The 25,986-nt window shown below is 44.0% G+C and overlaps 1 protein-coding gene across 9 annotated transcripts in view; it reads right to left on the reverse strand.

Annotated features, from left to right (window-relative positions):
* The window catches only part of rerea (arginine-glutamic acid dipeptide (RE) repeats a), a 120,322-nt gene that overhangs the window by 20,866 nt on the left and 73,470 nt on the right, over positions 1–25,986 (reverse strand). For all 9 annotated transcript variants that reach the window (XM_085917299.1, XM_085917307.1, XM_085917324.1 and 6 more), the window contains 7 exons: positions 10,258–10,363; positions 8,953–9,049; positions 7,604–7,708; positions 3,571–3,619; positions 1,631–1,755; positions 1,323–1,422; positions 354–452 (listed from right to left, as the gene is read on the reverse strand). In XM_085917299.1, coding sequence (XP_085773425.1) covers positions 354–452; positions 1,323–1,422; positions 1,631–1,755; positions 3,571–3,619; positions 7,604–7,708; positions 8,953–9,049; positions 10,258–10,363 — 681 coding nt within the window. The remainder of the gene's footprint in view (positions 1–353; positions 453–1,322; positions 1,423–1,630; positions 1,756–3,570; positions 3,620–7,603; positions 7,709–8,952; positions 9,050–10,257; positions 10,364–25,986) is intronic.

A 25,986-nucleotide genomic window follows, 5' to 3' on the forward strand; every position in this document is an offset into this window, starting at 1 on the left:
CATCTAAATTCAAATAGGTGATAGGATTACCAGCTCTGAGCCTGTACCCTTTCCAGCCAGCTACTCTAAAGATTTATTCTGTGGGTGATAAACCGGATGCAGCTGCTCTTAAGGGTGGGAGGAGCTGGGAAGTGCTTTGCCTGATGTCTGGGGACTAGGGCCAAAAGCACCACTTCAACTTGATCTCAACAGCGCCCTCCACAGGCATGTATGTGTCTTTGTCAGCTGCTCAACATGCAATGCAACAATAACGCGCAACAGTGAGAAGAAGCTGAATAGACAAGCATCCTTTCAAGAATTCACTTTAAGCATCGCAAGCATGTCTTGCCAAATGGCCGCTGTGCTTCTCTTACCACTTCATCCTCGGACCAGCACTTCTCTATCAACTTTGGCACTGGTTTCTTCACCAGGCGCTGGAGAGCTTTGCCGGCATCATAGCTGCTCTCGTGAAGCTGTGGGAAACAGGTAAAAAAACAAACGATTAAAAAACAAACATATGCAATGAAATGTAGCGGACATTTATTGTGAAGAGTGTAAAATTTAAAGACCCTGCTTGTGTGTAAATGTATTACATCCTGTCCTTTTTAATCATCACATTTTCTTTCTTGATCAAAAATAAGGTTTCTGGGAGTACCTTTTTCTCCGGAGTTGTTTGCTTTATTTATGGTATTCCCTGTGTCTTTTGCAATTTGAGTCCCAGTGGAAGCATTCCTCTCATCTGTTTGTGTGTGTGTGTGTGTCTTTTATTGCCTTCCTACATTATTACAGACTACAAAGTATATATCAAAGAATGGAACGTCTCAGAAACCTCAGCTTGATCATGAAAGGAAAAGCAGAGATGCCAAACAACACAGAGACAAAGGAAGTCGCAATGCAGCTTTGAGCCTGGTGTCACGTTAAATTGGCTGAAAAATAAACGTTAGTAAGGCTATTCCTCGGAGGAAAAAAATATGTACAACTCATTGGAATTGCAAATCCTCAGAGGAAGGTTGACAGACAATGACCATCCGGCTCCGTTAATGCGCCGGTTTATAGAGTTGGAATACAAATGCCCTGTTTATGACTCCTCTCATCTCCTCCATAGGATTTTATACCTCTGGATTTAAATTCAGAATGACAGACACATCTCTCATTACAGCTGAGGTGTTAAGAAGCCCCCGAGGGAGAGTTTACAACACGAGGGCTGCTCTACTGGCTCGGGGGCCGTATTATTACCATCACTGAAGCACATCTGTAATGAGTGGACTCGTGGTGATTCAAATTTTACGACGGCCTTTTTCACTACCTACATGAAACCCAGTGTTTAGAATGATTGTCCTTACAGTGTTGAGTGCGTTTAATGTAGTGTCATCTCGAGAGGCTGCAAGACATCCATCCTCTGTTGAGCCTCCATCACACATCCCTGCAAAGGCGGCCATGCTCCTGCGGATGAGGCAAATGGTCAATATGAATGAAGCGTCGCAATGTCCCTTGAGCGACAAATATTGCCTCTCAGGGGCTAGTGAAAACAAATAATAATACAGTGAAATCAAATGAAATTTGATTTGTGTAACTTAAAAAAAATATACGAATTATACATTGTATAAACAAACACCCTCGGGTGACCCCGAGGAATGAGACTCAGGCTCACCTCGCAGCTCTGAGGTACATAAGAAGGTCACAGTCGTTGACCCCCGGCATCCAGACCAGCTCCTCATTCTCCGTCACGGCCTGGCCACCAGAGGACGGGAAAGGCTGCAGCTCTGGAAGCTTGGCCTAATTAGGAGAAGAACAGATGGTGTCACACAACAAATAGCAAGCAGGCTTGAAGAAAATATCAGCTTTCCAACCCGTCATCAACATTTCAGTCTGCGTGCCTGATCAGGGCGGCGGCGTACAAGAGGACGGCGTGCACAATGAGACGTAGATGCGGCAACTTTATTAAGTGGTTGCTTCTGTGCGACAAGCAAATAATATAATTATAATATAACATAACTACTCTTCAGGGAGGCAGATATTACTGTACAGTGGAGCCTTGGTTTTCAAACACAATCCGTTCCAGAAGGCTGTTCGAGAAGTGAATCGTTCAAATTCCGAATCATGTTTTCCCATTACAAATAATGAAGAAAAAAAAGGAATCCGTTCCAAGCCAAAAAACCCGTCATTTTTTTCATTTGCAAATTTTTGTCCGATCGCACAACTGAGCGCACCGCCGAACGCGCAACCGTAGCGCGTCGCCGACCGCGCAACTGCACCACGCTGGTCCCATTATTGTGACAGAGCGGCCGCTGAAATTCCTGATGTACTTTCCAAAATTTAAGTGGACCTCAGTGCGCAGGAAGTTAAATTTAGTCCGATCGCGCAACTGTAGCGCACCGCCGAACGCGCAACGTCACCGACCGCGTAACTGCACTGCGCTGGTCGCATTATTGTGACAGAGCTGTCGCTGAAATTTAGAAAATATTTTTAAAGTCCTAATGTACTTTCCAAAATTTAAGTGGACCTCAGTGCGCAGGGAGCTTATTTTTGTCCGATCGCGCAACTGCAGCGCACGGCCGACCGCGCAACTGCACTGCGCTGGTCGCATTATTGTGACAGAGCTGTCGCTGAAATTTAGAAAATATTTTTAAAGTCCTGATGTACTTTCCAAAATTGAAGTGGACCTCAGTGCGCAGGGAGCTTAATCTTGTCTGATCGCGCAACTGCAGCGCACCGCCAACGCGCAACCGAAGCGCGTCGCCGACTGCGCAACTGCACCGTGCTGGTCATTTGGAGGCATGATTAGAGTTGATGCAATCCTCAGAGTGGCGAGAATGTAACAACAAACGGAGTCAGTTGGCATGCGGGTCCTCTCGGATCATGTCGCGAGGTTTGACAACCAAATTTCGTCCGACATCCGACGCAAACAAATCTCGAATTTTTTGTTCGAATACCGAATTGTTCGAGAAACTGGACGTTCGAAAACCGAGGCTCCACTGTATAGTATTTTTATTATGATTTCTAATTGATCGCTTGTGGTAAATGATAAAATCACCAAAACTCAAAACTTGGCCAAATGATGTATTTTTGTTGAAATGACAAGAATTTGCCGCCCCCCCACAAGCATCCCAGGATTTTAAGAGATATTACTCTTAATTTTCTTTTTTTTTTTTATATGTATTTATAATCAGAATTTGGAGGAACCCAAGTCTAACCCTATCTGAAATAATTCTTTTTATTTCAAGCATCTCCTGGGCTCAGCAGACACAATTCCAAGAAATGTTGGTCGGCTGCTACCATCTGGATTGTCCCGTTTCTGCTGCTTAATCGGAGGATTTTTTCTTTTCTCTTTTTTTCCATGGGGAGCAATCGTAAAAAACCTTACCTTTACCTTATTTGCCCTTGCAGTATATGTCTTACAAGTATATTTGCACTAAATAGGTTATAGCTTATCACGTGTTGAATAGGCTATGCCTGATATTTTTTATGCCTTTTATTTTATTTAGATTCACTGAAAGTATATTTTAGCTGTATAAAGCCCGAGACATTGAACTTTAGACATTTTCCAATGGAAAAGTAGCTGACGCACTTTTGTTGGGCGCAACGACTTACTTGGTGACTGGGGCCCACCCGGATTTCCCCCTGAGTGCTGTTGAGTCGCCTGAGGAGACAAAAGAGAGCCGATTGAAACAACATACAGTGTCTACTTGGAAGCCTTTCAGTTCGGGGTTCGGACAGGGGGGGTTCTACAAGGGCCTCTGCAACGGCTGCTGGTACAAATGTCGGTCGCCATAGCAACTGCACTATAATAATAGTGTTCCGAATCTCCAGCTGCGGTGGATTAAAGAAAATGACTAGCTGTTCCTTTTGAAAAGCCTTTTCCTTCGGTTGCCTAGGTAACAGCGCTGATTTTCAGAGAGCCGTGCGCAGGGCAGCCCAGAATGTGTCAGTGTGATTTGCACCCCGAGAAGCTCGCACTCCATCATCGGGGCTTGGCTGAAACATGAGAGGCCTGCTAGTGTCTTTACGGTACTGCTGCATGCAAGCTTTAGATCCAGCAGACAGACTCTTATTTGATCCAACATTCTTTTCAGCGGGCCTGCTATTCCTCACAGTGACAAACAGGACAGTGAATTGAACCTGTAAGCGAGACATGCTGTCAGCAGCTTGGGACATTCCTTCGACAGCAATTTCAGGACTGTCTGCTGCTGCTTGGTGTATCCAAAAATATTTTCAAAATGATTTTTATGACAAACCAGATACTTTACCACCAGATACTTCTGATAGCCTACTGTCAAGCAGCGATTTCTAACAAGTGTGTCCTGGCACATTAGTGTGCTACGAGAGATCATCAGGTGTGCCATGGAAAATTATGCAATGTCAACTATTTTGACAAAAAAAAAATATATAATTTTTTCTTCTTAGATTAAGTGGGGTTTTCATCCACTTATTTTTCACTTTTATTTATTTTTACTATTATTAATTTTATTTATTTATTTTTATTTATTTTTCCACTTATATTTTCAAGAAGTGCACAAATAAACCTGAATGGAAACGCTTGAGAGTCGCAAAAAAAATCTAAAATTCACACAAATATTTTTTGTGCTTGGAGGGGGTGGATTTTTCACAAAAGGAAAATGCAAACTTTGGCTATGGAACCAGGTATTGTGAATATACAAAAGGAGCAGATACCACACTGCACGTTTTGACCAGATGTTGCATTACATATAAAAATTGTAATCACAAAAAAATTGTTCACTGCAAGGTTTGGGGGAATGAAGAAATTGAAATATTTCTGGATTTTTTTTTCTCCTCTTCTTTTTTCCAATCTCCTTTTTCTGACAGCTCAGTATGGGGTGAATTCTGGCACAATGGAGTATTCTTCCAAACACCGAAAGGTCATCTGTCCATGATCACGTTTGTTGTCACTCGGGCGAGTTTATTGTTTCAGAGAGACGCTCTCATATGACATCACTCATGGCATAGTCTCCTCTCCTTTCAGTATTCGCAAAATGACAACAAATGGAAATGGGCATAAATTGTATGTATGTTTAGCACATTTTTACTAAACTGTCTTAAAAAGTCTGAAGCATTTGAATGGAAACATCACTATTGTATGGCATGTTAGAGGGTTACAAAGTACACAAAAAAATAAAGTGTGAGTTTCTCAGGTAAGGATTGGCTCCGGGCTTTTGGGGGTGATTAAAAGGTAATTGGGGGATAGTAATCCACAACTACGATGGGGTTCACTGTATTAATATGAAATTAGACGGCTTGAATTAGCACTGGATACATCTCCTACACACATTTTTCATTAATCCGTAAATTATTAATAGCATTTTTAATTGAACATTGATGCACAAAATGGTTGCATTGTTTTTCTTAAAATACACTGCATTGAGCCACAATCTAATAAACTACATACGTGGAACAAGCTCAGCTGTTAATGACAGGCGTTTCAAATCCAAACATGACATTGTGTGTGCGCGTAATCAAGCGCAGCCCCGCCCCCTTGATCAATTTCACCCAATAGCGGCGCGAGTGTGTGGCACACTGACATAATTGCAGCGCAGTAAAAACAAGAGAAGAGCCAATTCGAATGGTTTTGACAGGCGCCACGCGTGGATGATGTCGAGCTTTGTGTGCAGCCTGCTGAGCGCCATGAAAACCGATTGTAAACAGGAGCTGCAAAATGGAACCACACTAGCCTCCACGGCATGTTAGACCGTCGCGTAAACGCATGCATGCCCCTCTGCGCGAGCAACAAACACGTTATTACAGGTGTGAGTCTACGGTAGCGCGAGCAAGAACGCACAATGACAACGAAGCAAGCGGACAACAGATTTTTTTTAAAAAGCGGAGTCTACATTAGCAGGGCTGCTGAGAGCTCGAGGAGAGCGCGCACCTACCTCCGCGGGCTGAACAAGTCGTCCATGTCGGACATGGAGCCCTCTTTAGCGGGTGACACTGCGTGTGTGCAACGCTACCACGCTCGCACTTATATGTGCGTGGGAGCTCAAAATGGAGAGGCACGCACTGAGTTTGTGCCGTGACCTCCGCAGCCTGCGAGCGCCAGCACGTACGCACGCACGCACGCAAGCAACAACGGTGCCGCCAGCTCCCCTCACTGTTTACGGGGACGCCACTGAGCATGTGCCGCGACCTCGCAGCGGCGGACGGCCAACCAGAGGCGCAGATACGCGCACGCACGAGACGGAAATCGGTGCCCCTCTCCACCCACGAACCCCCAGTCCCCCCACCCCGTGTGCATGCGCCATTATAAACACGGGTGCAATTGCGAGGCTGCAGAAGCGCCGCTCGGAATAACAAGCATGTGGAGCAGAGGAAGTGAAGGGAGGGGAGAGAAGATGACTGAGACGGAACAAGAACGGACAAAGCTCGGAGAGCGGGTGCCTCCAATTGGCAACCCTCAGAGCAGACTACCGTCGGTGCAACACGTGACAAGCCAAAAAAGTGAATGAATGATACTCGACTGTAATAACAAACACGGACGCATCTATATTAGCGCCAAGGAGGGCAGCGTCCAGCATGACCAGCAGATGGGGCTCTTTTTCTCTACTGAAGAACCTCTGATCACGAACAAAAGGTTCACAAACAAAATGTTTACGACAGTCACAGCATCCATGCAGACGGCTCAGTTTTGTGTTGTCTCAAACTGTTTATTTGCTCCATCTTTGTTTCTTTCAAAAACAGGCTTGTGATTCAATTGTGATATTTTTGTGCGCACTGTATGTATTCAAATAATGGCAGGAGCATTTATTATTCAGACTCCCAGCAAAACGATCTGCGTATTTGAAGAAAAGCGTCTGGTTGAGTGAGACATTTATTTGTACAAATGGTAGAGCTAGAGTGATGTAGTTAGTTCTATATTTTATTTGGTTTTATTGAACATTGTTTCCATGGCCCCAGGCCCTGTGTGCAATTTCTAAATGTTACATATTGGGAGTGAAACAGCAGCACTGTTTATTTGGAAGAAAAAAATATTAAATGCATTTGGACATCTTTGAATTAGCGTGTGACTTTAAATACTCTCCCACTGCTCTATAATAAAAATATACGTGTATATATATATATATATATATATATATATATATATATATATATATATATATATATATATATACACACACACATACACACACACACACATATATACACACACACACTATACAATACATTAACAATGCTTCTTTTGTACTTGTAATATGTACTGTGTAGTTAAAGTCTGGGGTGGCCCTACCAAATGAATGTGATTGAAACCAAAGAGGTGAGAGATGCAAACAAATTTATTTTCTATGGCTTTGCCACCCAGTGTAGACAAATGACATGGGCCATGTCAAAATTGATCTTAGTCTATGATCCGGGAAGCTAAAAAATGTATAGCTGTCATTTGGACAGCCCTAATTTAAACCATACCAACTTTTTTCATTGTAACGCCTAGAAGAATTGCAATTGGTAAACTTTTGCAATGGCCAACTCTAGCTGTCATCCATATTTTAATACATAGAAAAGTATTATGAACCTACAAAAATTAGTAAATCGTATGTATTCTGCTCCATTTTAGCCATTTGTTATTTCAATGGCTATTTATTGGTTATTAATAGGGAAAAGGAAAGCTCCTCACCTGGTCTCGGGGTTATATCCAAGGATATAGAAAAAGGAGTCAATACGGGCTTTGAACTCCCTGGCAGCAAAAATGTCGGAGAAATGTGAAATGTTGCATTTCCCCCTGAGGAAGAACAGAGAAACATTATCAGATAACATTGCAGAGGATAGATACCACATACATATAGTATATTATGTATATGTAAATATGTATGTGTGTGCAAGCACGCACGCACGCACGCACGCACGCACGCACACACACGCACGCACACGAATACAACAACTATTCAAAATTTTAAAAAAAAATCGTAAATTTTGTGAACCGCTTTATCCTCACAAGGGTTGCAGGTGTGCTGCAGGTGCCTATCCCAGCACACAATAGGCAATATGTGCTGAACTGGTTTTAGTTTTTTGAAATATTGAAGGAAAAAAAAAAAGCAATCTTCAAATCTGCGTGTGCTGAACCGTGAGTTTGCGGGAGGTCTAGTGTGTTTTAAAGCCTGCCTAATTCAAAGCAAATCAGCCAGTCTTGGGATATACTGTACCCAAGTAAATACATTTACAGTGGAACACCGCGACCACTTTGTGCGATGACATCTTCCTCCTTGCACCAACATCTTGGTACTATTTGTGCTGCAACACTGTCTGACCACAGACAACACGGGCATAATTGTGAAGATAAGCTGTTTCGCACAGACATCAATCACACACCGCCCCATGAAGAAAATTAAAGGGCACTGCATCTTTAGAGATCTGCTGCAATAGAGCGTCTCACTGGAATGCCGATGTCGTAGAAGTGAAATCAAAGGGTGCTCTATGTAGGACAAGTCATAGGTAATTTGCCCTGAAATTAGTGGTGTCTGGGAGACGTGCACACACAGATGGTTTTACTTAAGGGGGCAAAAAGAGGTGGGAGGGGGGTGGATGATTGGACAGAATGAACACAGAACATTATATTTAAAACCATGGAATTCATCTTTTCATGAAGGCATTACATTTCCCATTCAGAATGAAAAGACACAGCTAGTGTCCGTTTGCACTGCTGTGTGTGGCGTATGCTGAAGACAAAGATGCAGAATGACCGGGATTTTTATCAGTATGAATGCGTGGACGCTTCGCCAACATGTATTGCCAACTGCATAACATGCGACTGCTTCATACAACGCATACCAAATCCGAAGTCCTAGATTACTTTCTGCCGTTATGATTTTCCTTGGACGTTCCCATTATAATTTGTAGCCATGTTTAGTTCAAAACGCAGTTTTTGTTTTGGGAATTGTATTTGCGGCAGTTTCAATTGTTTCAGGAGATAGCGTTGAGTATGCGGGTGCGGCAATCATGCCGAGATATGGGAGTGTTTGCGCGTACCTGAGAGCAGCAGCATGATAAGTGTCCACATAGTCAGAGATGAAGAGCTCTCGACTCCTGACCACTGGGTCTGTGATAACCAGCTCACGTCCGGAGTCTAGGGGGAAAAAAAAAAAAAAAGGAGGATCTTATCTGCTCAGCATGGAGAGGCAAACATGTTACGTATATTTTACGAACATAATCAGCAAAATCTTTCTATATATTGCGAGTTGCAAGTGCATTAAGAGAGGTCAATAATATGCCCCGTAATTCAATACAGCCAATAAAGTTTGTCCCCCTGAAGAAAGGACATCATGTGCAGTCCTTAAATGAGTGCTGAAGACACATCAGCAGTATAGAGACTGAGACGGACGGCACTTGGATGAATGAGCTGAGTTGTTGTGACACGCTGAGACCACTGTCGTACGACCTTGTGACATTAATCCTAATCATCCATAGTCCCCACTGCAAGGACGCAGTGCGAACGGACAGCGTAACGCCATGCTGATACATCTAACCTGCGGTGGATGACTCCAAAATATGAGTTTGGTTGATGGCATGAGCCTTGCCTTTGACCCTGTTTACTCTGAACTATGCTGGTTGGTGTATTTCACCTCAGCTCTGGGGACAGTTCAGTATATTTAGAGGTGTTTGCATTCTGGTGGGTAAACTGAGCGCAGCGCAGTCACCGGGGTGCCGCTAATAGGATTTGTCAACAGGTGAGCAGCTTGTAAAAAGGTGTTGACATTAGCTTCTTTTTAAAACACTGAGTTGAAATAGAAACACTCAGAGGGCCAAGTAATACAAACTAGAATGGCTGGTGAGTATAAATTGAAGAGGGATTTGAAAAAAGCCACATTCTTATAGCCTTCAGGACTAGAGGGGTGTGTGTGTGTGTTTTTTTAAAGATTGTTTGTTTGACAGATCATGTACAGAGATGAACTCCTCTGGCTTTTTGTGCCTAGGGCCTCAGTTGGTTCATCCTTGTCACCCTTTAGTTGAGAATGTTGAAAACAGGGATTGTGTTTCCTCCTGGTCAAGTCGATCAGAGTGACTGGTGCTGTGGCGCGTGTGTACGCTCAAGGGCCACAAGGCACTGCAGGTTATTAACACTCGACAGCACTGTTGTGTGGCCTGAAGGAGCGTTACCAGGGGAACGGTGGAGCACCACTGATTTAGCTCCTCAGCCCAGGACACTGGGCCATGCTTTCTGTTTGAAATATAACCTGCAGCTCCTTCCTGTAGCCCTCGCACATCTGGAGAACAGAGCCGTGTGTGTGTGTGTGTGTGTTGGAGGGAGACTTGTGTAACAGTGTGTAGGCTCACCATTCTCATTGTTGCGATCCTGCACCAGGTGCTGGTAGACAGAGTCGGGCACTTCTGATTGGCGGTAGTACCATTTCACATTCATCAGCAGATGGTCCCGTTTACTCTGCAACAAAGAGAGAGAGAAAACAATTTGTTTGATCATAGCGTCACCATCTAACCCTCTGTCAACATTGATGCTGTGAATTGAGTCGGATTCACACGAGCTGATGCTGACGTGCCAAGCAGGGAGACTTCAATCAATTGAAAAGCGGTTGCATGTCATTTAAAGCTTTGATCAAGGAAAGATAGGGAGGAAAAGTTATTGTCAGAACCAAGTGGGCTTCATTTTACCCTCAATGAACGAAGAAATGATTTGTTTGAGCAATTCTTACATCATTTTGTGAATTTAAGATCAATGGACTACCACCTACTGGTCTTGTTATAAAGTGCAGTTGATAAAAGTCTTGTACTTCCTTACATAACCAGCAGGTGGAGGCACAGCGGTGAGAAGAGAGCCTCATCATTGCCAGTCAAAGGAAAAGGAGGGTGGGGAGAAATTGCGGTGAGGCATGAAAAGGGTAAAATACTGTTTCAATTTCATGTTATGATTTTTTTTACTGTTATTATTGTGCCTTCACATAAACTCAAGTGAGCATCACTGTCGTTTTGACGGAACATTTACAGACACTGCTGGGCTGTGACACTATCTGGTGTGCATTAAACAACCACTTATCAGCACCAGAGAAAAGAAGGAAATGAGTGAAATGTGAGTGTCCCCTTTCTGTCTTATCCTATCTGTATGGAGGGGAACATGAGGTCAGAGTTAAGATATTTCGAGTACATTGTTTAGTTATATCACTGGGGAGGAGGCAGAGCCGAGCAAATCGCCCTCAAGCCCACCTCTGCTTTTCCCATTCCCCCCCCCCCCACTCCCTCCTTCCCCACTTAATCATTCTCATTCCAGTCGTTCACTCCATTTTCTTCCCCTCAACCTTGAGCAGGGTGGAGGAAGTGAGCCTGGACGTGTTAAACAGCAGCTGCTATGCACTCATTCAGCTGCATTGACTCCTCTGGGTGACTGTCAGTATTCACACATAACCAACCACACTTGGACTCGACAGAGCGCTACACTAATGGACTGAGACAGAACCTCAGCCGAGTGTGAAGAAATCTGCGCAGTGACGTCATGAGCCCCCCCCCCCTGTTGTTAAAAAAACAATTTGAAGAGGAGCATTGCGAAGACAAGGGTAAAATGTTTCCCCTTGCCATGAAGTGTCCAAAATAGATATCCAAGATAGCTGTTTGGAAGTTCAGAGTGGCGTTAAGCCATGTTGGGCAACAGTGGAGGAGAGATGGAGAGGAGAGAGTGCCACATATTGAGTGGATGTGGGAGAGAAGCATGGCTTTCAATTATCACAATACTATAAAATATGCGGCGATAAAAATGCGGAGTGTAAATTACAGGGGGTGTTGAACAGCTAAGAGTCGAGATAAAAATATTACTTGGATTGACCCGGATTTTATTGCATCCATTAGAGAAAACAGACAAAAGAAAAAAAAGTGCTGCCATGAACTACAGGGAGCGTTTCCCGGTTGACTGCGGAGCAAATCAAAGCCCCGTATGACGGCGGCGGCCATCTCGGTACGTCCCGCCAGAGGCTAAACATGGCGTTGCTCTGCCTCCTCCTGAGCCCTCAACCCTGGGAATGCTGCTCACAAGCCGAGGGGCCTAAAAACAAAGCCAGTGCTGAGAGGTAGAAATGAAAAAAGGTAAAGAAAGAGGCGTAGGCGGAGACTTGGATTAAGGTGGGGGGGCAGACTTATAAATACAAGTGTCCCTCTGCTTTACTGAAAGTCTCAAGGGTACAAGGCGGCTGAGCCCTTCAATGAGTGTGGAGATATAAATCTGAGAGTCATGCTTTAGGCTTGAACACAATGGCGCTCCCCCCTCCCTTTACGGGCTCATCTTGGCCTGTGGCATTCTTGGCCACGCTCAGAAAGCCAGCAAAGGAGGGAGGGATGTAACATTACACAAGAAATACTTTGGAAAGATCCCCCTAAGAAAAATACAAAGTTGATCGTTATGAATTAAGAAGCTGATGGAGGCTTTCATGTGGTGCTCCGAAACAAGACAGCCATTATTTGAGTCAGTTAATTCTCCCTCTCGCTGGCTTCAGTGTGCCTGGCCCCTTGAATCCATCATGGGTGAGCAGTTCTCTTTGTGTGGCTGCATGTGTGTGCAGTCACCGCTATAGCTGGGGCCCCAGTGTACGCACATCACAATGCAAAGCCAAGTCGGAAGAAGGAAAATACATGTTATTTAAGGGCGTGTCCTAAGAAAGAAAGGAGGGAGGGGGGGCACAAGAGTGAGAGATTAATTCCATGTTTCCACTCATAGTATGAAATCAATAGAGTGCTTTTCATTGCAGAGCCAGCAGAGAGGCTAATACTCTTCCGTGTAGGTCTTTACCTAACATCTGTTCACGGCAGCCTTTCCAATAAAGTTATTGCTGAGCAAGCAAGCGAGGGAGGGAACATTGTGACAACCTGTAACCTGCAAACCTCGTGCCCTCCATTCCTGCTGCACACTGTCACACGAGCGCTTTGCTTTTAAACAAAACCAGAGCCTCTTGCTCCCACACGCCAGGTCCCCAGTGCTTCTCATTAACAGGAAACCTTTGTTTATTTTCTCTGCTTTTCAAACACTCTCTTCTTCCTCTGCTAACTCTGTTAGTGACCCACCCGCCCACCTCCTCCATCGGTGACATCAGCAAGCAGAATCTATGACTTCCTTCAGGAACTGGCAGCCAAAGGTAAAGAAGGAAAGACAGATCTGCAACACATGCAGATAAACGGACAGCAGCCGCTCATCGTTAGCGAGGAATGTCTAACTGTTCGCTTTAGTTAGAAGCTTAGTGAGCCAGCACCGCCGGGGGGCAGGGGTGGGCCGCAGCATAGTCAATCAGTGCTGGTAGCCTTGTGACATTGACAGGCAGAGACTCAAAATGGCACAGAGGACAAGCTTTTGGGGGCGGGTACGTAGGAAGGAGTGTTTTAGCTCCCTTGCCGCAAGGGGAGAGCCAATACGGCCCAAGAACAAAAGGCTGATTGTGGAATTTGGAGGAAGAGATGAGATCTAGGAGGACTAATCTTCCACTCTAACATGATAAGATTAGGGGAGGGGAGGGGGGGCTCACACATGCACTAGCAACAAATCACACAAATATGGTGGAAGCCTATTGGAAAGGATTTCCACTGCTTCTTGATTTTATGTCTCACTCTCCTCTATTTACTCCCTCTTTTTTGTGAGGCAGAGATGTGCCAGCACACCAGCACTCAATAAGCGTTTCCATCTGGACGACACACACTTCCCAACAGTATTTTATTGTGTGCGTGAACATAAACCGGGGAGGTAGACGGACGGGATCTGCTGTGCTCATGCAACCTTCAACATCTCGATGATTGACAAAGGAGAGGGGCTTAGAAAGAAATGCCAGCTTGCAGTGAGCGAACACACACACGCACGGATACACACACACAAATAACAAGCTTTCAGGAAAAGCATCACTTTTCCTCTCCCAAGCCCGCAGTAGACGAAGGCAGGCTGAAACTGTGTGTTAGAGGTAAAAGAAAGCACCTCTAAATCAGGTTGTCAAAGGCAGCAGCAGCAGGATTCTTCGCCCCCCACTCAGTATGGGCTTCACATCGTGCACTCGGCCACTGGGAGGAGGGAAGGACAACCGGGCCCTCAAGCGTCTTCAGTATATTTAATAAACACTAAACAAATGCTGATTACAATGTTTGGGAAGGGTAACGGCGCACAGTCTGCTTTGCCTGGCTCGCAAAAAAAGCAAATATAGTCTCGGCGTGTGTGGGAAGGGTAGATGGGGGCGGGGGTGAGTCCCAGCTGTGGTGGCGGTTCTGGCGGAACCTTTGCTCCTAGCCTGCACAGGGGCGCCTCTCCCCCTGCATCCCTTTGGCTTGACCTGTTTGGATATCGAATGGGTGAGCTCTGCTTTGAACGCGCCGGGCCCATCTGTCAGCACAGCTCCACATTAGATGAATGCTTCAAAGTGGGCAAATTTGCTCTCCCCTAATCTGCCTCTGTGTGTGTCTGTGTGTGAGTGTGTGTCGGTTTGTCTTTGAACAGCAGCGCTCATGCCAACCTTACATTCAAAAACAACTATGGAAGGAACAGGCAAGGTATAAATCAGTTTTGCTCACATCTATAGATACATAGTGTTTTCTTCCATTCCCGCAGCTTGACAGTGTACAGTATAATAAGAATCCCTTGATGCCATGCTAGGTCAAGGCTGCGGGTAGCAAACAAATGACATCACTTGCTAATCTGACAGACTGACTTAATCCTCCTTTGCACCAAATGGCAGCATTCAGTTCGGGTTTTTTAACAGTCGGCATTTTGGAGTTTGAACAGACCTTGCTAGCAAGAGGAGCAATGGGGGGTGGGGGGGGGGGGGGGAGTAGTAGTTACAGCAGCAAATAATAATATACTACTATGAAAAGGGCAATCCAAATAAACCACGTGGGAGTGAAAACAAAAATGATTTATAAGGAGTTGAAAAATCTGTAACATTGTGTAATGTGTGATGCACATTGGCTTTTCTCTTCTCATAGTCATGTTATAGTTTCTAAAAATAATGTCTACATAAATATAGACTTTACAGTCTCACACGATACGATATCGGGGGTCCGGTTTGAATGTATAGGCCAAAAAGGGGCCCTTTGTGATTTAAAGTGATTTAAAGTGTTTCAAAAAAGCCTCAGAGGGAACAACTATATCCATGGCAAAAATAATACAAAAACGGATGATGTTGACCATACTACCCTGCCCCCACTGAGCACAGGGGTGAGGACAGAGCTCACTAACCTTGAGTCCAACAAAAATATTTGTCTTTGACTCCAGCAAAATGTTCACGACAAATGTTATTCGACGCAAAGGGAGAGAGGATTTAAAAAACATCACAATCACTCATAATGATGATTATCTTCAGAAGAGCGAGACAAAGCACCGACGAGTGATTTACTCCTCACACAAAAAGAACAAGGCTATTGACGAGAATGCAGATCCAAGTGAGACTTCAAACGCAGGCTGTGTGAGGACAGATGGAGGCAGTTAGGGGAGCTCATATCTGGTGCTCAGATCATAATACTGACTTTATTTCTCAAGCCCTGCCGCTCGGCCAGACACATAGTTACAGCCTGCCAGAAAACATTGTCATTTCTGCCTACAGCCTTTCATTTAGAGGCTTCAAAGCAAACTCGCTTTGATACCTGCCTTTCTGCATGCATGTGTGTGTGCTAGCCTGGGATCTACAATTGGGACCAGAGACTTGCCTGGTCTCGAGGCAATACCAATGAGTCAGACCCCCCCACCCAAAAAAATATAATAAAAAGAGAGGAGTGCTGACATTTTACAAACAACACACGTTTTGGTGCTGCCAAGTGGCTCAACGTGTTTTGGTTTCCTGAAATCCATTGTTTTAGCTTTGCCTAATTAGAATAATAGCATAGCCTGAAAAGCTAATGAGACGTCTCACTTGTACTGTACTGTCTGGACAAATGAGGTGGGGGGAAGGCACAGCGTCACGTCAGGAGGATATGAATATCAGGCTTTGTGTCGATGTGTGTGGACATAATGGACACTTGCCCGGCTGACTAATCCAAACCTCGGGTGTGTGTGTGTGTGTATGTGCGCGTGTGTGTGCGTGCACGTGTGTTTAGCCTTCTGGGCAGAGCATGGCAGAAAAAGAGTTGTGGGCTGACTGTGAGCAGTAATGGAAGACAGGAAATGAGAAAGCTTGCTGAAGCCTGCGCTAATTGACACCGCCCTACCCGATTTAGCGCACGCACACACATACATGCAGGCTATAAACACATACTGTGCACTTAGGTTTCCCACTAAAGTTGCTTGGCACATCAACAAAGGTGCAAATTGCATACAATTTTTTCCCCCCCGACATTTTCATAGTAGAGTTGCTCAATTCATTTTAATGGCTCTTTCAAGAGCCACACTCATAATATTGTCTTCTGTGACAAACCCTTTGTTTCATCCAAAACACCAGTTTCTGACCAAAAACCCTTGAGGACAGCCTTAAATCTGTCTGTGCAACTTTGTGCGTGCTTATCAAGCTAATATGAATATTTGTCATTCATCGAGTATGCAGCAGTACTTATTTGCGCATGCACGCTCAGAGACAAACATCCAAAGATGTCTATGAAGGAGCAAACACGCCCAGGAGAATGGTGACGCATGGCTGGCACTTTATGTATAAGTGAGAGGGAAGGCATGCAAAAAAAAAAAAAAAAAACCAACACATCTTCAAGCCTAAAACCAGACAGACCGCATCTCACGTGGCTTAGAATAGCTCAAGCAGTAGCGACCGTATTGTTTTATCCGGCTTCTGTCGATATCCATCTCTCTGCCTCCCTCCCTATCTGCGCGCCTGAAGGTGACCTTGCCTATCAGTCTGTCTCCGGCGATGACACCTGTCCTTATCAATAATACGTCATGTACGCTGCCAAGCACTGAGCAGTAGGTGGTCCATCATGCACGTCCGCTTTGCGCAATATTATGCAAATACATGCATGCAAATGGACAATCTGCATGCAATGATAACATCAGCATAGATGCAAATTAAGTAGTGCGAGTGTGTGTACTGTTATGTCCCTACACCCGCGGCACACAAATTTAAACAGCTACTCAGGGCAAATGAAATACTGTCGAGTAGCATGAAAACAACACGCACGCACACGCTCACACACACACATATGCACAAAGCATTGAGCAGCCTCCTGCTGTGCTGCAACAAGAGATTTATTGTAGACAAGCCAGCTGCAATAACAAGGCACGGCCAGTGCTCAAAAGATGTGAAACACATGATTCTCAGTCTAGACTGACACACACACAAAAAAAAAAAAAAACAGTTGCTTTCTTGTCACATCATTTTGGGCGTGACATTAGAAATACAATAAGTGACCAGCAAAGTGCTAAAATTATCATATTGACTGTTTTCTATTGCAAAAGTCACATGCAAGGAAGAATGACAAATGGATTGTCTTGATGCATTTTGACATCATTGCAGATAAGGGCGACACCCAAAATGGGCAGTGTAAACGACCAAGGTCAAACAAAAACGCACAAGCTGCTCTGTAATAATAGTAAAATGATTCTTGCACTATTTTTAACTATTACATCTTTAAAGAAATGAACGATGACCGGTGTCACAAAGCTTTAGTGCATTGTGGAGAGAAGAGATTTTGATTCATCAATTCCACATTTAACACCAATAATGTGAATTAAATTAACTATTACCCATGGCTGTTATCCATTCAAAAGTAAGTCGGTGCAATATAATCACAACTAGTAGCCCAAAACTTGTCATCAAAAGAGTTCATTTATATATGTTTGAAATTTTGTCTACAGTTCCCTAATACTGTAAAGTGTTCAGAAAATTGCCATTGAATGTACTTGAGTGCAGTCAAGTTGAAAAGTGTTTCACAAGCTGTCTTTAAATAAAAAAAATAATACTATGCTTAGTTTGATTTGAATAAAAGTGGCTCACGACTTCACGACCATGGGAGACCAATTGAAATGAAAATCCAGATGTACGTTATTAGCTTACTTTATATGAGGCTCACTGTATTAAAATAAAAAGTGGGGAAAAGATATATACCTTGAGAGAACAATGAATAACATAGATCTGTCAAGAACCAAAGACAAAGAGGTTGAACAACACACTTCAGGCCAGACAATACAAGAAGTGTGCGTAAATCAAAAGGCAGATTTGGAGCACCCATACACAGCGACGATGACTGCATTTGTTTCGTCAGGTAGGGGAGGTAAAGCATTTTAGTGTCAATGGGGGAATTACTCGCCTCAGCTCACTCTGTCAGGGAAGAGAGAGGACGGCTGTTTATCTGCAGTGAGAAGGGGGCAAAAAAAGGGGAAAAAAAGAAAGGAATGAAAAGACAAGAAGAGCTGTTGCTGTAATGGTGTTTTTTGTTATGTCTGTGTCTGTCCATAATGTCAGCGCTGTGTGTTGTATCAGAGGCCGGGTCAGTAATTAGCTGTGAAAGCGTGCTTGAGGCAAGAAAACAGAAGATGAACAAGCATATCAAACACACGGAGACACTTATAAGGAAAAAAAAAAACAACAAAGCAGCATCACCTCACATAAAGTGGCTGATGCATGTGCTTTGGAGGGGACTTCCAAGCAGCCGCAAAGGAAGCGTCCATTTACAGCAGTGAGTTGTTCCCTGTCACATCCTGCCTCCCAGCTTTGAAAGGAGACACGGGTTCACCGGATCACGCAGAAGCCAGTAAAGCAACCACCGAGAACCAAACACCAGCCGGATGAAGGATGAAGAAAGAGCTTTGAGCTATATGTCGTGCATGTGTGAACTATTTTTTTTGCAGAGGCTACGTATCCTTGGCTGCTGGCCGATAAGGTGATTTGACATTGCGTGCTAGTAATAGTTTGGCTGCATAAAAGAAATTTGACTAACAGCCTGCAGAATCCAATGGGGCGGGACGGCTCTCTGAACAGCGGGTATCATTTCCCTCGCATCTTATACGTTAGCGCTGTCCATCCACGCCTGACCCCGTGGCAGGGCGGGACCAATAGGGAAGCGGCAGCCAAACAAACAAATCCTGCGATCCTCCCGCGGCGCTGGGATGGAGGAGAATGCTCAAAATGTGCCGCTTCAGCTGGTGATTGACACAAAGCCTCTCGTTTACCGGCGCTACAGAGATTTGCATACGTTTACCATATCCCTCCCTGTGCCCCCTCTGGTCTCCTCATGCGTAGCCCCCCCCCCCAATCCCCGCATGAAGTGGATATTACCCCACCCTGCTGCTATGATATTGATCAGCCTTCTCCCTCCTTTCTCTCTTCTCTTCATAACCCACTGCATTGATTTCCCACTCTCCCTCCAAGACCGCTAGCTAGGAGTGATTACACACACGACTCACGCACGCCCACACACAAACGCTGCTTCTCAGGGGCGCGTGCACATGCGCGCGACAATCTTTGGTGAGGTATTTGGAGCTCTGCTTTACTCTGGAGGCTATGAAGCTAAGTGGCTGTTGCAGCAGCCTGTGAAAACACAGTTTCTTTTCATTCCATGTATACGGCGACTTCAAGCTTAGCATTACATATAAGCATAATAAATACCCTGTTACTGTAGCATGTTGACATGCTGGGATATAGCCAAATAGGCTCTTGTGGGGTTTTTTTTTTTGTTTTATGAAGCTGGTGCTAAAGATGGCTGTGGTGGGACTTGACAGGTGGGCTTCAGACACCTTGTGATTCTGTGCAGAGCCACGCTTAGCAGATACACGCTCCTTATATGGGTGTGCAGTGCAGCACTCACCAGCCAGCTCAAACCAAGCATCCAGCCCTCTCCAGTCAAGCTAGTTATGTGGGGCAGCAAACGAGAAAATGTCACAGGCATAAAAGCAAAAGAAAGACAAAGGATTTCAACAGCCTGTGTAAACTGGGTACCCATTGAGGGAGATTTGACATGCTTCAATGACCTAATCTGTGCCAGCAGCCTATTGCAGAGCTAAATAAACTACCCACCAGAAACGGGGAAAAAGACAGTCTCTTAGTTGTATGGTTTGGCATACATTCTGTAAGGTGCTTTCGCATTTTTACTAAAGACTATACGGCATGGTATAGTGCATTGCTGCATCTCAACCCACATTAGCACATACTGTAAACATGCGGTTTGCAGTTTTAGCTAATGAACGTATAATTCAGTGTGGGCAAGATCATCCCTCGCTTGGCATTTAGGTGGCATTTTACTACAGCAGCAAAATGTTTGTGCCTAATTACGTCCAGTTGCTGTTGTAATCCTGACAGCCATTTTACAATGTGCATAGCTATTTTTTCATTCCCTTAAGATGACACACACCACTGCCGTTAGATTTAATATTAAGGTGTGCTCCGGTCCGGGTAAGTGCTTGAGGTAAGGAAAGTCCATGCAAAGCGGGTTGGAGCAAAGTCAATGTGTGAGCTGAATCAATAGCGGTCGTCAATGTTTTCCTCCTGTGCCTTTCGCTGTTCAATTAGCACGTTTACTGCTTGTGATGTAACGTCTTAGAGCAGCTCAAAGCGATTATTTTAATTATCTTATCCGACAATAAAAACAGTCCATCTCTAATTAAGCTACACCTAAGGGTCTTACAAAGGAAACAGACACAAATATATGAAGCAGACAACAAACACGTCAAATTGGTCATACAAAAAAAAAAAAAGTCAAATTCAGCACAGTCAACAGTGGGGAAAAAAATAAAAGAGTCATCTGCAGTCACTACTAGGTTACACAATAAAAACATACAAGCTATGAATTCCCGTGCAGGGGGCCTGGAATGACAGAAGACCCCCTATACAAAATGCACTAGTAGACCACATCAATCAATCACTTTGGCTACTCCTTTACAATCACATGATATACTAGATAAATCAAGCCAATCAGTAATACCTGATGTAAGAACTTTTAAAGCCTCCATTCCGAGCCACTGCAAGTAAATGGTCCACTCTACTCAAAATGCCTTGAAGCAAAAGATTCATCACGCGGACCAGACAGCAGAAGAAAGGGATAAAAGGGACGTCTGGGGAAGCCATGTGGAATAAGGTCAAGAATGCCATAAGGTATGGAAAGCGCAAACCATGTGAAACCCACAAACCGTTATTCAGCCTACAAACGGGTCATGTCGCTGAACAGATTAAAGCTAACCGTGAGCTCACAGTCAACTTCAGCAAAGTGAAAGACCGATGTCATTGAATAAAAACGGAGCAAATTGACAGCTGTTTGAAAAGGCGATTTAGTGTTGTCATCGTGAAAATTTAACAATGGGCAAAATACTGCATTTTTACCTCCCTCTGTTCTGTACAAAAGCCGTAACTGCCTGTTGGAACAAAGGCATCCCTGTCTACAAATAAGCTGTTGAGTACATTCTTTTATGAGCGTGACAGGAACAGAAATGAGTGCAGCTACAGAGAAGATAGCAAACCTCGTCCCTTTGATGCCAGAAAATGTATTCTCTATCTTACAAAGATTTTACGCTACTTAACAGCAGCAATCAACTGGTACTTGTGTCAAAATCCACCAACATGTTTAGTTCACAATTGGAAAGGCAGATTTTTTTTAACAAGCATTTTAATCATGTTTACAAAAATATACCCGTACAGCTAACAATATTACGATGGCAACCATTTTGTATTTTGATACCCTTGACAACATGCTTTTTTTTTTTTTTTTTTTCTTAAATCAGATTGACCTCAAAGGACCGAAACTGACTCATTCTGAAAATGAGTGAGACGCAAAATGTGCACATATGAGGACGTGATACTCTTGATGAAGATCATCCATCCACAGGCAGTGAAGCGACCGACGGGCAAACACAATTTAGACTGAACCTTAAAAAGCACACAATCTCAAACACTGCGGGTGAAAATACAACGCCCTCAACTGAGAACATAGAATCCTTTGTATCCAAGGAAATTCCATTCTATATTTGGTGAATCCCCAAAAGAGACGAGTGGCAAATATGAAGGTTGCTGTCTTTGAAATGTTGCTAAGTGTCATGGGTGTCTGTTGAGGATATTGCTGCATTTTATGAACTAAAGAGCCATATTTGAGTGTCAAGCTTCAGGATTCAGCGCTTGTCGTTGCCTGTTTATCGCTTATTGGCCAGCCGCAGCGTATAAATCTTTATGACATATCAGATAAAAGCTCTCTTGGTTTTGCAAAACGTTGCTTGAATACACTGTGTGGATTGTGCGAGGCATGAAAAGGAGACTTTTAAAGAGATTTCAAACTGACTGCTATTACTTTCATGATCAAGGCACCATCTGAGTCAGCTGCTTTAGATCAACAAGCATTCAGAGGTGCCGAGGACACAAAATAGCTGCGAGTCAAGCTGTAGCACATGTATAGAATGTCAAGAGCGTGCTCTGAGGAGCCGCCAGAGATGCTGGTGCTTCGGATGCCGGCCGGCCTGGTTCACGGCTACCAAGTGTGGACATTCCTCAGAGCTCACAGCAATCTCTGAAATTTCCTCTTATCCAGTCTGCCGTTTCCTTCCTTTGCTCTTTCTATGGGGGAACTGTGCATCATGTGTTCTTCAATGGGGGGTTGAGAAAAAAGTGTGTGTGTGTGTGTGTGTGTGTGTGTGTGTGTGTGTGGGAGGGGGGGTTCTACTGAATACGATACCACAGTAAATCTTTGTTTACACAGCTATAGCCACCTTCTCTTCTGTCTTTTTTATTGGCACAACACACACTGGGCAAGCTGCAAATTACTCTGAGTTGAGCTGAAAACCCGCAGAGGAGGAGGAGATGGGTTGCGAATGCAGAAGAGAGGAGGAATGGAACGGCGAAATGTGAAGTGGGTGAAGACAAGGACGTGGTGTAAAATTAGCTGACTGTTTTTAGAGCAGAGGCCAATCCAATTAAAGCTTGACCAAGCCACGCAAATGTGTTTAGTGTCTGGTTACTACACGCAGCTCTTGGTGGCCAAGCAAGGATAAGAGATCATCCAAAAAAATACAAGAGGAATAAAGCCAAAATGTAAAAAATAAAGAGTCAAAAGGACCGAATGAAACAGTACATTAATTTACAGCCGTATAAGGAATCCTATTGAGGACTCACAAACACGTAGGCATGTCTGTGGTGGAGGAAGATATGACAGCATATGAAAAACGAGTTTGGCTCAAATGTTGCAAAAACACATAAGGGTTATGACGACAGTAAAATTGCTGCTCGGGCTAGGAAAAAAGTCACAAGAAATTAATTTTGGAGTTTGTTATTGCTGCCTCAGTTGACACGTGCAGAACTCCAAGATGGTGGTTGTGTTGTTGTTTCATACGCATGTACCTTTGTGAGCACACAAAGAACATCCAACCACATCGGGATGTGTCAACAATACATTGTGGGACATTCACACATCTGACGTGGAAAGAAGCGGTGCCAATTGTCGTCATCCTATAAACATCTTGACATGTTTAGTACTTGATAAATATGCAATGTAAATGATAGGGCTGAAGAAAACTACAAGGTGCCAGCACAAGCAGGAACCTTCACAACTGAATAATTTAGCAGCGGTGGCTATTGATTGGGCTTTTTAAAAAGCCTTACAAAATGCCCACTGGTCCGACCCCCACTTGGAAGGAAGGCAACACCGCAACCATATTTGGAAAAGGCAATCACCATGCTAATACTTTGGAAATGATATGACTGGGTGGGCAACTTGTTTCCATAGCAGCACTTAACACAAATGGAGGGCAGTAAGGGTAAAAACAAATTGCGAGAAGATGAGATAAGAACAATGTGTTTTATTTTTAAGCACCTTTTTAATCTACTGTGGCTGAGCTGTGTTGCTCATCTCAACCTTGCCATTTGTATCGCTTTATTTATTCATCACGGTGCTCTTGTGAACAATCAATCAACAATCTTCTTCCCAAAGAGGCAGAGCCTGTAGCTGTCCGAGCGATACAATACGCGAGTTGCTTCATTGGATGTGGAAAAGCTTGCGGCGTTTGTGTGTGCTTTGGCACATGATGCCGAGAAACATCGCCTCCGCTAAATGACCCGGTGTTATTACAAGAGCACCATTAATGGCTTCATCTCAATGAAATATCAAGAGGAAAGAGCATGCACAACTGGTGCATTGCTTACCTCACACAGGGGCATTAATCATAAGTGTCATAATGGAGAAAGTCTCGACTGGTGGAAAATAACATGCTTTGCTCCCAGGGCATAGTCACAGCTAATAAAAGGGGGACTATTTGTCAAAGAGTTGATTATAAAGGGGAAAAAAAACTTGAAGCGTTAACCGGCCGTAGCCTTTGACAGGTAATGGCTACAACCATTTTTTTTGGTCCGGTTTTCCTTTTGAAGTTAAGTGACAACGAGCGGTCGGTAGCTGTTGCCGTATGCTTGTATTGCTTTAAGGCTGCCGCCGCTGCTCAGCGGAGAACATTAAAGCCAGAATGCTTCAATCAAACAGCTTGCAGCAGGCTCAGCTGGCTGGCCATGTCTACATAGGCGAGATGCCCTTGTCAAAGCTGCTTCCTCTCAGAGAGCGCAGCTACAAGCAGACATTTGAAGACAGCTCTGCATACACACACACACACACACACACACACACACACACACACGAGTGAGAAAGGCAGAAGCTCCAAATGTGAAATGTAGCAGCTCACTTACAGCAGCTGAGTGGACCAGGGAATTAAAAGAGAAGCTCGACGATTCTCGCTCTCTCTCGCACAGAGACGATTGCACTTAATGACTGTGGCGCCCCTTCCTCAAGAGAAGGCGGCGGCTGCTGTTCCACTTGATAAATATTAACAAGAAGTACGACTGATGGCGGTGCTCACTGATCCATAATTGCGTTTCAAAATGTTCAGTGGGCGAGGGTGGAAGATAAAAAACAGGGAACGCAGCCCTCGAGAGTGACAAGTGATGCCTGTCAAGTGAATCCCTTGCCATCATGTCAATGGAAGAGAATATTTGGTGAAAGAAATGCAGCGACAATGCGACATTTTGCCTTTCGTGCGACATGCATCGCAGGGTACTTCAAACAAAGATCAAATGGATCCAAAAAGGTTGCGATAAGACGACTGTACTGAGTCATCATACATAGAGGCCGCAGTTTCCAACCTAATTAAAAAAAGGACATCATCGCTTCGCTAATCAACAGCACTTTGAATTCCATTACGGCGACAATTAAATGTTTGCATCTTCATTAAACGAAGATAAAAACAGGTTTTGCGCGATACGCGTCATCTGTGCATAGAGGAAGTGCTTTGCTTTTATAGCCACACATAACTAATCACAAACATACGGATGTCGCAATTCACTCTGAAAGTTGTCCAATGTAATGAGTATGCAACATGATTTTAGGAACACATTTTTCAATACTTTATATTTGTTGGGAGAGCCTTTCAATTGATATCAATTATATTCCATCCTATTAAAAACATTTAACCGTAAACAAAAATAAATCTAATCAAGTCATTGATGGTCAATAATCCAGTTATTCACCAAAGACTAATAAAAACTGATAATGTGTTACGTATGCACGTTTAGAGTGAAACCAATGTGGCCAGCGAGGTCAACTTTCAGGACTAGTTTCAACCAACAGCATGTGGCACAATCTTACGTTTTTTGAAATCATTTATTTATTTACAATCTATATTTGATCAACTCAATGTTCTCAGCCTTCTGGGGTGTTTGGACATGTTCAGACTTGTCATGCTGCTATTCTAAAGTATAGTCGCCTAATTTAATCATGCACACAGCGCATACGAAGACAATAAGTCAGGACGCTGAACAATACGCCACCTTATCTTCCAGTTGAGCATCCTTCTCCCTCTCCCTCTGCCTCAATTGTCTCTTCAATCTCCATTTCTCTCTCAATCTCATGTCTCTTTCTATCCCCCCACACACACACCTTCCTCGCTCCTCTTTATCTACCGTCACTGATCTACCTCCTCCCATCCAATGTTCTAGTCATTGTGTCCACGTCCTCAGCACTCATTGACCCCCACCCCCAGCAACTCCTCTGCTTGTATCTAACCTAATTTGCTATTATTGGCTAAGTCAGCTGCGTTCAATCCTAGCTCCCCCCCCCCCCTTGTCCCTTCCCCAAATCCTTTCTCCCAGCATCCTTGTACCCCGCCCTCTCTATCTTATGAAGCGATTGCAGTGTTTCTTCCTC

Source organism: Syngnathus leptorhynchus, chromosome 1, assembly GCF_054491065.1.
Source record: "Syngnathus leptorhynchus isolate UIUO chromosome 1, UIUO_Slep, whole genome shotgun sequence".
NCBI classification, from domain to species: domain Eukaryota; kingdom Metazoa; phylum Chordata; class Actinopteri; order Syngnathiformes; family Syngnathidae; genus Syngnathus; species Syngnathus leptorhynchus.